Source organism: Salvelinus alpinus, chromosome 27, assembly GCF_045679555.1.
Source record: "Salvelinus alpinus chromosome 27, SLU_Salpinus.1, whole genome shotgun sequence".
NCBI classification, from domain to species: Eukaryota; Metazoa; Chordata; class Actinopteri; order Salmoniformes; family Salmonidae; genus Salvelinus; species Salvelinus alpinus.
This window is the reverse complement of record NC_092112.1, coordinates 44,026,197-44,039,822: the sequence shown is the minus strand read 5'-3', so window position 1 is coordinate 44,039,822 and position 13,626 is coordinate 44,026,197. Positions and strand designations below refer to the sequence as shown.

Here is a 13,626-nt window from a genome sequence, read left to right as displayed (position 1 = left end):
GACCTATAGCCCATCATAATCACATCAATAAATTGGTTATAACAAACTCTGAACACAGTAATACGTGACATGCGGACGATGTGAAAAAGAAACTCGAAACGGGCAAATGTTTACTGGTTGCTCAGGAGGGAAAGGGGAAGTCAGATCTGTGGAAGACATTTGACTTAGTTGTGGAAACTACTGAAGATCAAGACAAAGGAGGGTATAGGAGCAAGCGTTGTGTGAGTATTGTGTGCCAAACAGTTGATGTTAGATTACAATATTATTACTTTTCTGACCATTTGGATCAGTGTAAACAACACTAAATAAGAGAACAGACTCTGTTACAAATGGGGGGAAAAATATAAAGCCTTTATTACAGCCGACTAAAAAGTTGCATTCATAACTGAATTGCAGTTCATTTAATATTTAGCCTAATTATTCAAAGCTCCCTTATTTAATTTTAAAACTAAAATGTTTGATTGTATTTCAAAGCATGAATGTCTCTTATGCTGTGTGATGGCATGAACAAATGATTGATTGATACAGTAGCATAAAAGAAACATCCTCACTGTGAACTGCGTTTATTTTCAGCAAACTTAACATGTGTAAATATTTGTATGAACATAATATTAAACAACTGAGACAAACTGAACAAGTTCCACAGACATGTGACTAACAGAAGTTGAATAATGTGTCCCTGAACAAAGGGGGTGTCAAAATCAAATGTAACAGTCAGTATCTGGTGTGGCCACCAGCTGCATTAAGTACTGCAGTGCATCTCCTCTTCATGGACTGCATCAGATTTGCCAGTTCTTGCTGTGAGATGTTACCCCACTCTTCCACCAAGGCACCTGCAAGTTCCCGGACATTTCTGGGGGGAATGGCCCTAGCCCTTACCCTCCGATCCAACAGGTCCCAGGCGTGCTCAATGGGATTGAGATCTGGGCTCTTCGCTGGCCATGGCAGAACACTGACATTCCTGTCTTGCAGGAAATCACGCACAGAACGAGCAGTATGGCTGGTGGCATTGTCATGCTGGAGGGTCATTTCAGGATGAGCCTGCAGGAAGGGTACCATATGAGGGAGGAGGCACGTAAAGCGTCGTCCAATTGACGAAAAATATTGCCGTAAAGAGTGTGATTTGCGACACAATGAAATAAACGATAGAAAAATGCCTATCATTTCATATTGTGCTCTATCGTCACACGATATATATCGTCATACCGCCCAGCCCTAATTCCAGGTGACTACCTCATGAAGCTGGTTGAGAGAATCCCAATCTGTCAAGGCAAAGGGTGGCTATTATGAAGAATTTCAAATATAAAATATATTTTGATTTGTTTAACCCCTTTAACACTATTTCATAGTTTTAATGTCCTCACTATTCTAAAATAGTAAAAAATTAAGAAAAACCCTTGAATGAGTAGATGTTCGATTTTTTGGGGGGGGGGGCCTTTTAGTGTATATGGATGATTTATACACATTTAACAGTTAGGCTATTGATTATAGACCTAATTATGTTGGTTTCCCCTCTCCTCAATATTCTTAGACAATTAGACTAAGGGCTGTTTCCTCGTCTCTGCTGATGCCTCTGCCGCATTATCAATCCCAATATGCTGGTTAACTTTTCTATTATGCACATAGCAACAAAGGGAAAGGAGCCAATTCTACTGCGCACTGAAGATTGTTTCAGAACCGCGGACAGCGACCGTATCCAACGCGAGAGAAAGCGCATTAATAGTTGTATTAGTGTTGCATTATTATTTTTACATAATATAACCATATACAATTTCACCATCACGTCTTAGATTGATCGACTGTGCCATTCCCGTGGCCTCAGCAATGGATTAGACTACCAAGACAGGCGTCTTGTGCACCATGACATTTTTTTAAATAAATTGCGACTGCTTGGCTAAAGAAATCTCAGTCGACCTACAGCCTGTAGACTAAAAAATTGGCCAGTCAACTAAATGGTTTTGCTGTTTGGCTGGATATGTGGTTAGTTTGGTTACCTTGCCTACACCTACCTTGGCAAACCAACTTTCATTTTTTGTTTTTATTTAACCTTTATTTAACTAAGCAAGTCAGTTAAGAACAAATTCTTATTTTACAATGACGGCTAAATTAGATCCCAATTTAGCTTTTGCATAGGCATCAGCTACTCTTCCTGGGGTCCACAAAAAAACACAAAACATGACAACTTACAAAACACTAATAGACAAGGACATTCGCACACATTTTTAAAATGCAATGATATACAAACAATACAACAAAAACATTTGTCTGTTAGCTTTTGTCTGTGTTTTTAGGTCCCCTCACAGTCCCTGACGTTCCATGAGATGTTTAATCCATATTTTAAGGTAATTTTGCGGTTTGCTTGAGGAATTGGAGATGGAAGGGAGTTCCATGCGATCATGGCTCTGTATAATACCGTGAATTCATTTTGGACTTGGGGACTGTGAAGAGACCCCTGGTGGCATGTCTGGGTATCTGAGCTGAATGCTATTTGATTATGCAGACAATCTGGAATTTTCATCACAGTAATATTTATCATGGAAACTAGAAGTGACGCATTTAATCTCTTGTCAACCAGGAAAGACTGGCATGCAGGTTTTTGATATTAGTTCTAAATGTGCAGTTAAGGGCAAGGCGTGCTGCTCTATTTTGAGCCTGCTGCAGCTTTGCTAGGTCTTTATATGCTGCACTTGGCCCTAACTGGACAGTAATAAAGATGGGACAAGACCCTTAACTAGTACAGTTGATTTGTGTCAAAAACACAGAAAATATTTTTTATAACAGACATACCCCACCCCTTTTTCACAGCAACTTTGTCAATATGACTTGACCATGGTAATTGACCATCCAATGTTATACCTAGGAGTTTAGCTTCCTCAACTTGCTCAATGGTCACACCCATTATGCACATCTCCAGCTGAGGTTTAGGTCTTAGAGAATCTTTTGAACCAAATACAATGCTTTTAGTTTTAGATTTCTTTAATAGCACATTATTAATCACCCATTCTGATACTGACTAACTCCTTATTTAGAATTTCAGTGAGCTCACTGACTTTGGGTGCTTTGTGTAAGACCAGTGGCAAATCACTTGTGAAAATAGAAATGGCCCAAGGCAACTGCCCCGAGGGACACCGCACATATCTGATGATGTAGCAGCTTGCTTAGAAGAACACTTTCTGGGTTCTATTGGATAAATAACTCGCCAATGATGTGATTGCAGGTGCTGTAAAGCCATAGCAAGTGAGTTTCTTCAATAACAATTTATGATCAATAACGACAGGCTGCACTGTAATCTAACAATACAGCTCCAACTATGTATCATTTTATTTTAATTAACCAATCATCTGTCAACTGAGTCAGTGTAGTAGAAGTTGAGTGCCCTTCTCTATATGCATGCTGAAAGTCAGTAGTTAACTTGTTCTCTGGAAAAAATAGCATTGTATTTAGTCAAATACAATTTTCTCAATCAATTTACTAAGAACAGCCACCAAACTGATTTAGGCGGCTGTTAGAGCCAACAAAAGGTGCTTTACTATTTTTAGGTAGTGGAATTACTTTAGCTTCCTCCCACACCTGCAGACAAACACCCACTCATTTAGGCTTTGGTTAAAGATATAACAAATAGGGTAGTGGCAATACAGTCTGCTACCATTCTCAATAGATTCCCATCAAGGTTGTCTGTTACCTGGTGGCTTATCATTATTGATGGATAGCAATAGTTTCCCCACCTCTCACATCAACTTGACCAAATTCAAAACAGTAATCCTTCTCTTATATTATTAGATTTATTTATTTTTTTTTTAATATGATGGTTCACTTCTGAGTTTTTCCACTTTACTAATGCAATTGTCATTGAAGTGATTGGCAATATCAAAAGGTTTTGTTATAAGGGACAACCTAAATTAATGATAGATGAATTGGGTTTTCTACCCATGATATAATTTAAGGTACTCAAGTCTTTTTCCATTGTGTTTTATGTCATTTATCTTGGTTTGGTAGTATAATGTATTATTTTTATGTTTAGTGACAATTTCTCAATTTACAGTATGTCAGCTGAGCAGCCTTCACTACTTTGCCACCTCTTGCATCATTTCTTTGGACCATCCAGTTGTTTTATTCATCAACCCAGGGGTGATAAAAGTTCTCAGTTAATTTCTTAAAAGGTGCATACTTGTCAACAATTGGCATGAATAGTTTTTACAAATACTTCCAGTGCTGCATCTGGATTCACTTCCTCATACACATCAGACCAAAGTATTTAGACCCTTTCACTTTCCCCCATTTTGTTAAGTTAAAGCCTTATTCTAAAATGTAATTTTTAATCCTCATCAATCTCTACACAATGATAAAGTGTAAACAGGTTTTTAGATTTTTTTTGCAAACTTACTAAAACTAAAAAACATTATTTACATATTCAGACCCTTTGTTATGAGACTCGGAATTGAGCTCAGGTGCGTCCTGTTTCCATTGAGCAACCTTGATGTTTCTACAACTTGATTGTAGTCCACCTGTGGTAAATTCAATTGATTGGACATGATTTGGAAAGGCACACACACACCTGTCTATATAAGGTCCCACAGGTCGCAGTGCATGTCAGAGTAAAAACCAAGCCATGAGGTCAAAGGAATTGTCCGTAGTGCTCCGAGACAGGATTGTGTCATGGCACAGATCTGGGGAAGGCTACCAACAAATTTACATTTACATTTAAGTCATTTAGCAGACGCTCTTATCCAGTCTGTAGCATTGAAGGTACCCAAGAACACAGTGTTATTAAATGGAACAAGTTTAGAACCACCACTACTCTTCCTAGAGAGTCAGGGGAGAAGGGCTTTGGTCAGGAAGGAGACCAAGAACCCAATTGTCACTCTGACAGAGCTCCAGAGTTCCTCTGTGGAGATGGGAGAACCTTCCAGAAGGACAACCATCTCTGGTGGAATGCTGCAATCAGGCCTTTATGGTAGAGTGGCCAGACGGAAGCCACTCCTCAGTAAAAGGCACATGACAGCCTGCTTGGAGTTTGCCAAAAGGTACCTAAAGGATGCTCCGATCATGAGAAACAAGATTTTCTATTCTGATGAAACCAAGATGGAACTCTTTGGAAGAAAGCCAAGCGTCACGTCTGGAGGAAACCTGGCACCATCCCTACAGTAAAGCATAGTGGCGGGAGCATCATACTGTGGACATGTTTTTCAGCAGCAGGAACTGGGAGACTAGTCAGGATCGAGGCAAAGATGAACGAAGCAAAGTACAGAGATCCTTGATGAAACCCTGCTCCATAGTACTCAGGACCTCACTGGGGCAAAGATACACCTTCCAACAGGACAACGACCCTAAGCACAAAGCCAAGACAACGCAGGAGTGGCCCAGCCAGAGCCTGGACTTGAACCCAACTTGAACATCTCTGGAGAGACCTTAAAATAGTTTTGCAGCAATGCTCCCCATCCAACTTGACAGAGCTTGAGCGGATCTGCAGAGAAGAATGGGAGAAACTCCTCAAATACAGGTCTGCCAAGCTTGTACCATCATTTCCAAGAAGACTCCAGGCTGTAATCACTGCCAAAGGTGCTTCAACAAAGTACTGAGTAAAGGATCTGAATACTTATGTAAAGGTGAAATTTCCGTAAAAAAAAATTTATACATTTCCCAAAACTTCTAAACCTGATTTTGCTTTGTCATAATGGGGTATTGTGTGTGTGGATTGATCAGGAAAAAATACAATTGAATCCATTTTAGAATAAGGCTGTAATGTAACAAAATATGGAAAAAGTTAAGGGGTCTGAATACTTTCTGAATGCACTGTACTCAATTTTCAGCATTTCCCTCGCTCAGACAACCAAAAATTAGCAAAAGTTGCCCAATTAGCAAAAGTTGCCCAATTGGGACGGCAGGTAGCCTAGTGGTTAGAGCATTGGACTAGTAACAAAAAGGAAAAGGTTGCAAGATCAAATCCCCGAGCTGACAAGGTAAAAATCTGTCGTTCTGCCCCTGAGGGGCAGTTAACCCAGTGTTCCTAGGTCGTCATTGAAAATAAGAATTTGTTCTTAACTGACTTGCCTAGTTAAATAAAGGTAAAATAAAAAAAATGGGGGCGGCGACTTGTCGCGTGCAGTGCTCAAGTTCAGAATTGCTGTCATTCCAAACCCGTACAGCCCTGAGCCTGAGCATTGACGTCATTTATAGCATGTTACTATACAGCCACTGTGTTCCATTTCAGGCTCTTATTAGTGCCCTAATCTGTAATTTTCAACCAGTATACGTGTACAAGTGTGAAGCGTTAAAGTTCAGAGACTGAGAAGATTAATGTCTTCTGAACATTAGGATAGACAGAATCATGAGGAAGCTAGCATGTCTCATGTGACTGTTGGGAGGATCTCCCTCTATAAAGGCCTTTTGATGCCTTTGAGACCAAAGACTCACCATGGGTTTATGTGGGAGGCTTTGACTGAACTGACAGGCCCAGGCCTAGTCCACTCATGGCCAGGTTCAAACGCTTGTCTGGGCAGGGAGGCTGATACATTACACACACTCACACACACCCTCATCACCATGCACACACACTGTTGGCCTGGCACGTACCCTGTGGCTGCGGTTTGAAAAAGACAGCGTGTGGAATCTGACCCTGCTGAAGTTTCACTGCGTCAGGCACTCTTGCCAGCGCCCTGTGACACTTTTACTGCACTTTCTCAGATGGCATACTTTTGCTCTCTCTCTCCCCCCCCCATCCCACCATCAGTCATGTCCCTGCAGCAATAGCCCTGCTCGCCTTTCCTTTTCCCTTTCTGTTTCGTCTCATCTCTTCCTCTCTCTTTGCTGCTCTCTCTCTCTGGCAGTGCTCTCTGATGACAACCACAGAGTGGAATACAGTCAACATCTCACACCAGAAATACTGTAATTTCCACCAGGACCTCTGCACCATAGTGAGGGAAAGGGTGGCAACTCCATTATGCCAGACCTTTTAACTGGATAGTAATAGGAAATCCCCCCCATGAGAGGGAATAGTGGGCAAATCCAGTTTGGCGCTGAGATATGGGGCACATCTGGGGCTGCTTTCAATTGTTTTCAATTAGAGGTTTGCGCTCTCTGTCTCTCTGTCTGTCTGTTCTGTAGCCTGCCTCATCCACCTAGCAATTACTCCCAGACAGCCTCCCTCTGTGGGGCCCACTAACCTTGCCTTCTTGTGCCGTGTGGAACACAGGCCACACACACAAACCACTGCAATGGAGTGGACATCTGATGCCGCCCTAGCATTTAAGACCTGGCAGGGAGCATTAACATGGCAACTCAATTGCTTGTTGTTAGTTGGTCCACTTTCATGTCACTCCAGTGAATTACCACTTAATGAAGGCCCATTTGTAAGGATTCTGTCTCTGTGTGTCTTCACATCAACTTATCATGGTCTTCTATTTAGACCACTAATTGAATCAAGTGTGTTAGACCAGGTCTGGAACAAAAGCCTGCACCCCCTGTAGCTCTCTCGTGTAGTTGAGACTGGTGTGTGCGAGCAGAACCCGTGTAGTAGAGTCTGGTGTGGTTGTACTAGCATAAGTTCTGTGTTCCATGTGACTGAACTTACCAAATGTTTTTTTTTCTCTCTCTGCTTCCAGATCACATAAAAAGGAAAGCACGGCAGCGGCCATCTTGGGGGCGGGGCATCATTAGGAAGAAGAAGAGCTACAAGAAGGGAACGGAGGAAGAGGAGGATGAATGTGCGGTGCCTAAGCCGGAAACGGCGGTACCCAGCGACTCCTGTCTGACTCAGGACGAAGAGTCTTCCTGTGACACCATGGACCCTCAGCCCAACGGACACCACACACACCCTCACACATATGGCATCTCCACGGAGGAGGAGAGCTCCAATGAGGCCCCTAGGGGCCAGAGAACAGAGACCCAAGGGGAGAGCAACACAGGGATAGGGCCCAAGGAGGACGAGACACCAACTACAGACGACAAAGCCAAATCTACATCCACAGACAAAGACCTCCAGTCTAAAAGTGAGTCTTATTGTAAAAACAAGGAGCCTCAAGCCCAGGAGATCCAGACTAAAGATGAGGGGTCGTCATCTAAAGATGAAGCGCTCCAATCTAAAGATGAGGGTTCCCAAGCCAAAAGCGAGAACCCCCAAGCCAAGCCTAAGGAGGAAGGTTTCCAGCCCATGGATGTTGAGAAGGTCCAGCCTAAAGACGACGAGGTCCAGTCCAAGACTGAGCAGCAGTCGTCAGCCCCCACTCCGGCCACAGCACCCCCTGTCTCTCGGGAGTGTGTGAACGGGAATGAGTCCATGGACAGCCTGGATTCCCAGGCCCTGAAGAGCTCTGAGACCGAGGGGCCTACAGCGGTCGAAGGTGAAGCGTCAGAGGGGGAAGAGGAAGAAGTGTCGGCGTCTGCAGTGAGCAGAGGAACTCAGGAGCGCCGTCCTCAGGACGGTTGGACAGGAGACACGGAGACGGGCAAGGAGGAGCAGGACAGAGAAGGTACTGAGGGGTTATCTGTGGTTAACTTTGACCTATTCCTAGTGCACCACCACACTCATAGCTGTCTTGGGGTAGAATCCTGACTTGATATATGCATGTCTAACTCAGACTTTTAAATAATGCATCATGTCAATGGGTTAATTTGAGTTACTCTGAGTACAGATGGCAAGTTCTGATCTTTCTCCGAGAGCACCAGACAGAAACACGTCACACAGATTTTAACACAGTCAGCCTAACCTCGCATGACTTTTTCATTCACTGTAAAATAACCAAAATATAATAATTTTGTTGATTGTCATCCAAGATATTTGATTTACACTGGGTTTGCTTGTAAAACGACAGGGCGTGAATTATCCAAGACATATGGCATGTGAAATATGAAATACTATCCTTTAGTCTACACAGACAGCATATTTCAATGAAACCCACAAAAGTCTGAGGTCTTGTACCTTTGTAGACTATCCAAAACCACTCTTAAGATTTATCCTCAAAAACAGTTTTTACTGCAGAAAATATTCACAAGGTTAGCTTTTTTCTTTCACCGTCATTTTTTCTTTGGTCTTTAACCCTTGGCCGTTCATTTAGTGGCGTGTAGTGTCTGGGACAAGCCGATAGGCCTGTGAGCTTGCCAGCATGTGTGCACATGTGTTTGTGTCTGCATGCGTACGTACACAATACAACTTTACAGTACGTGTGTGAGGTTTCTGGGACAAGCCAATAGGCCTGTGTGTGTGATTAACGACTTAGGGCTGTGGATTATAAGGGGCCAGCTGGAAGCCGGGAGCTACTTGGTGATTTGGGTGGCCTTGGTAGTAGAGGTGGCCGGGGGAGATTTCTGCTTCCTCTGTTGTGGATTTTTTGGATCCTACAGACAGTGTATTACCACGAACGCTGGTAGCAGTAAACTATAAGCCAACAGATCACAGGCTCTGAATGTAGAGGGGCAGCTATTCTCATCTTTGATTGTCAGGCCTTTGCTTTCATCCAAACAAGCCATGGCGTATGGATATGCTATGGTTCATTATGTTCTAATAACTGGATAAATGATGGTGATTAACGTATAGGTCAAAGGTGAGATTGTAGGTGGGCTGTATCGTTTACCTGTTCTCTCTTCCTGTTCCAGGCTGGTCCAAGGGGAGGAAGTGCAGAATGAGACAATCAGAGCAGTCAAAGGCATCAACTGAAGGGACAGAGGAGCCTCCACAGACCCCTCCACCACCTACACTAGTGGTCGATCAACAGCGACTCACGGTAAGGGATGGTGTGTGTGTGTGTTACCTCTATTTTCTGCTGAACATATCCCCGAGTATGAAAGTAATGAGTTGGGTAATAGTGGTTGTGTGTTGTATTTTAAGCACAATGCCCTTCCACAGCTTACTGTCTTGTGAAAACGCCATTCATCCATTCATGTTATCTTCAATGAGACCATTTTAAGCAGTGCCATCCCTCCAGTCATTTCCTAGCTGCATTATAACTGGCAATGTCCCCTTCCTAATCCCAGCCACACTACACGCTCATCTCCAAGGCTTCCCTGCACACCGCTTTAATCCATCCCTTTCATCCCTTCGTTCTGTCGCTCCCAAGCCCAGAGCACTCAACATTAGAGACTAATTCTGTCTCTCAGATGGGAGAAAATCACCAGTCATTTTAATGGGCCCTAGTCAATGCTGTTGAGCAGCTGAGGGAAGTAAAGTTTGGGCAGAGTAAAGGAGCATGATGGGGTGGTGTAGACTATGACATTGAAGGAAGGAGAAAGAGTGGATGGGGGGGACTGGCCCCTAATCCTCCCCAGGCTCTTCATGCCTTCTCTGGGTTTGCTGGTGTCACTCTCCCCCTTTTCAGATGGATGCTCCTGATTCCCCAGCCTAATATCGTCTCCTCGTGCTCTGTTGGAGACCCCTGTCTGCCCTCACTGTGTGGGTGTGTGTGCGCGCAACGAGAGACACTACATCCCTATCAACCGAGAGGAAGGTTCCAATTTAAGTAGCAGGCAACAGGGCATCTCCACGTCTTCAGTCAATCAACAGGTGTTGTTCCTTCCATACAGGCATTTTAAGAATGCGGCCAGGACATGACTCAAACATGAGGCGCTAGCTCTGCGCTCTCTGCTCTCCACACTACGCTCCGTCAAGTTGGTCTCTGAATAGATTGACAGGATAAATGTATGAAACGATTCCCAGGCACTTTGCACGGTCACACTTAGGTTCCACCTAATACCCTGGGTGTAAATTGGAGCTGTGCTCTCTCTTCACTCCCTTAACCCTCTCTCTTTTCCCAGGGACTCTTCTCTCTACCAACCAACCACCCAAACGGCCCTCTTAAGAACAGGAAGATACAACATAGATGTGATCTAATAGGTGTAGAGGAAGTGTTTCTGTGTCACGCGCTCCTTCCCTGCTATCAAATCATTATCTCCCCGTTGTTTGCATCGCCGCAGGGTGGCGGCAGAGATTGAGGGATGCGTGGTTCCCGCCTCTCCTCTCGCCTGACGGTGGCGTCTCTCAAAGTGATTGACAGGTCTGGTCACAGACTGGTCGCGGTGGACCGACGCTCCCGTTAAAGACGTAGAGCCACGAGTCGTGGGTGGCTGACGCCACGAACCGTGGGAACGCTCCCTCCCTGTGAACGCGCACTGCACTAATCTGGAGGCTTATTTGTTAGGCGGTAGAAAGAAGAGATATCTTTAAGAAACAGATTGTGAAAAGAGTGCACTGTGAATAATTGCTTTTTCATCCACCAGGATGAAAGACAGAACAAATTGAATTTCCGGTGAGCGGGGTGAGAGTGCGTTTAAGGCTGATATCTCCACAGTGGTCGGTAGGGCTGGCTCGCTGCCTGATATTAGGAGAGGAGTGGTGTGGCACGTTCCGGTACTCCTCATCTTCTCTTAAATTCAAATTCATTGATTGGAGAAGTCTCATTTACTTCTGACATTTAACTTAGATTGCAGGGCACCTGGAAACCCATTTGGAATTAGCAAAAAATCTGCTAGTTTGTTCAGTCCTCACACTGAGGTTCTGGAAATGGTTTGGCTCCAGCAGTGTTCTTCAACCCTGCTCCTGGAAAGCTACATAGGGTGTAGACTTTTGTTGCAGCCCAGCACCAACACACCTGATTCTACTTAATAGCCTGCTCTTTGGTGGTTAGTTGAATCAGGCATGTTGATGCTGAGCTAAAGTTAAAAAAATATATATATATATCTTGATTAGATAAGTATTCAACCCCCTTAGTCAATACATGTTAGAATCACCTTTGGTAGTGATTACAGCTGTGAGTCTTTCTGGGTATGTCTCTAAGAGCTTTCCACACCTGGATTGTGCAATATTTGAGTTATTCTTGAAAAAAGTATTCAAGCTCTGTCAAATTGGTGTTTGATCATTGCAAGACAACCATTTTCAGGTCTGGCTATAGATTAAGTCAAAATTGTAACTCCGCCACTCAGGAACATTCCCTGTCTTCTTGGTAAGCAACTCCAGTGTAGATTTGGCCTTGTGTTTTAGGTTATTTTCCTGCTGAAAGGTGAATTCATCTCCCAGTGTCTTGTGGAAAGCAGATTGAACCAGGTTTTCCTGCAAACATGATGTTTTTATCAGGCTTCCTTTGATACTCTGTCAATTAGGTTAGCATTGTGGCGTAACTACAATGTTGTTGATCCGTCCTCAGTTTTCTCCTAGAGCAGCCATTAAACTGTTTTAAAGTCCACATTGGCGATATCACTGAGCAGATCTTTTGTATGGGTCTAAAAATAAGCACATAATTGAACAGTTAAAATGTATTACCATTTAATGTGGCCCAGGATGCTTTCATCTGATTGTCAAACAAATCACTTCAAAAAAGTAGGCTTCCTGTGTGCATGTTCGTCCACTCCAAAATAATCCAAACAGTGCAATGCATGTACACTCGCGCCATTTGATGAATAGACATTACAGAACCCCAAAAAGTGTGCCTAATGACGTTTGGCCATTGCCATTGATTAGGCCTACATTAATTGATACGTCTTGCTGCCAAATTGCCTTTTTTTTTTATTGCCTGAAAAGTCGGGACACCTAAAATGGGGCTGAAACTGTCCTGGGAAAAACGAGGTGGTTAACTTAACACACACACACAGTCAATTTACTAGACTAGGCTACAATGTGTAGGCCTATTACCATGAATTTCAAATAGACCTACTGGTAGCCAGTGATGTAGTGTTAAACAAATAGGTGGGTAAACTCTGATTGCTGGTGATGGTGGAAAAAAAGTAACGTTCCCTATACTTTAAATGCGATTTCTGATAAGGTGGGTAAACTGCATTTAGTTGCGTTTACTCTCCACTACACCACTGCCGGTAGCCTTACCCTCTCAGCAGAGAAAATTTTACACACATGAATACCTGCAGAACAGGTAGCCTACATTCAATATAAAACACAAGTTGAATCAAAACATGTTTACACCCTAGTTCATGAGTTGTCCATATTTCATGAGTTCAATGTTTGGAGTCTTCACAGATCGTGTGACATAAAACACTACCTTTCTTTCCTTATATTAATTACATTTATGACCGTGTTATTTGTAATTATTAAGCATTTAACAATTGAATTAGAACATTGAACTTAAACCCTGTACAATTCCTGGACCTTGGAGAAATGCACTGTAAGTGTAACTATGCCTGTGTAACAGTTCATTATGTTTCTCCGTGAAAACCGTTCTCATGGGCGCACAAATCCAAAATATTGTAGGCCTTTGCAAAATCGAATGCTTTTAACCAAAAGAGTCAGCTATAGGCCTTCTGTCATTTAATGTTGGATGCGCATTGGTGTGTAGCTGTAGGCTAGTGATCTAGTGATATTGGCAACCATCATCAGCCGAAACAACAAATATTGGTAGAAAATTATAAGGCTAAATAATTAGTCTACTACTTCTGGCCACGTATGACACAGACAACACCAATAGGCTACCTGCCTGCACCTGAAAAACAAAGCAATGAGCGCTCTAAACAGCTGAATGATAAAAGCAAACCATGATGAATCAACGGATAAATCTAATGCATTGGAATAAAGGCCATTTTTTATCAAGGGCGCATGGCAAACAAATGGCCAAAATGAGCAAATACAAAGGAAAATCTGTGTTTTTAAAGGAGCTCAGCACTACTGAGTGGACAGTGCCGAAGACAGGGAGA

General features: G+C 43.1%; 1 protein-coding gene across 1 annotated transcript in view; it reads left to right on the top strand.

Annotated features, from left to right (window-relative positions):
* The window catches only part of LOC139556640 (ATPase family AAA domain-containing protein 2B-like), a 128,773-nt gene that overhangs the window by 100,889 nt on the left and 14,258 nt on the right, over positions 1-13,626 (top strand). Inside the window, exons 25-26 of the mRNA XM_071370837.1 lie at positions 7,602-8,468; positions 9,592-9,719. Of these exons, the coding sequence (XP_071226938.1) occupies positions 7,602-8,468; positions 9,592-9,719 (995 nt within the window). The remainder of the gene's footprint in view (positions 1-7,601; positions 8,469-9,591; positions 9,720-13,626) is intronic.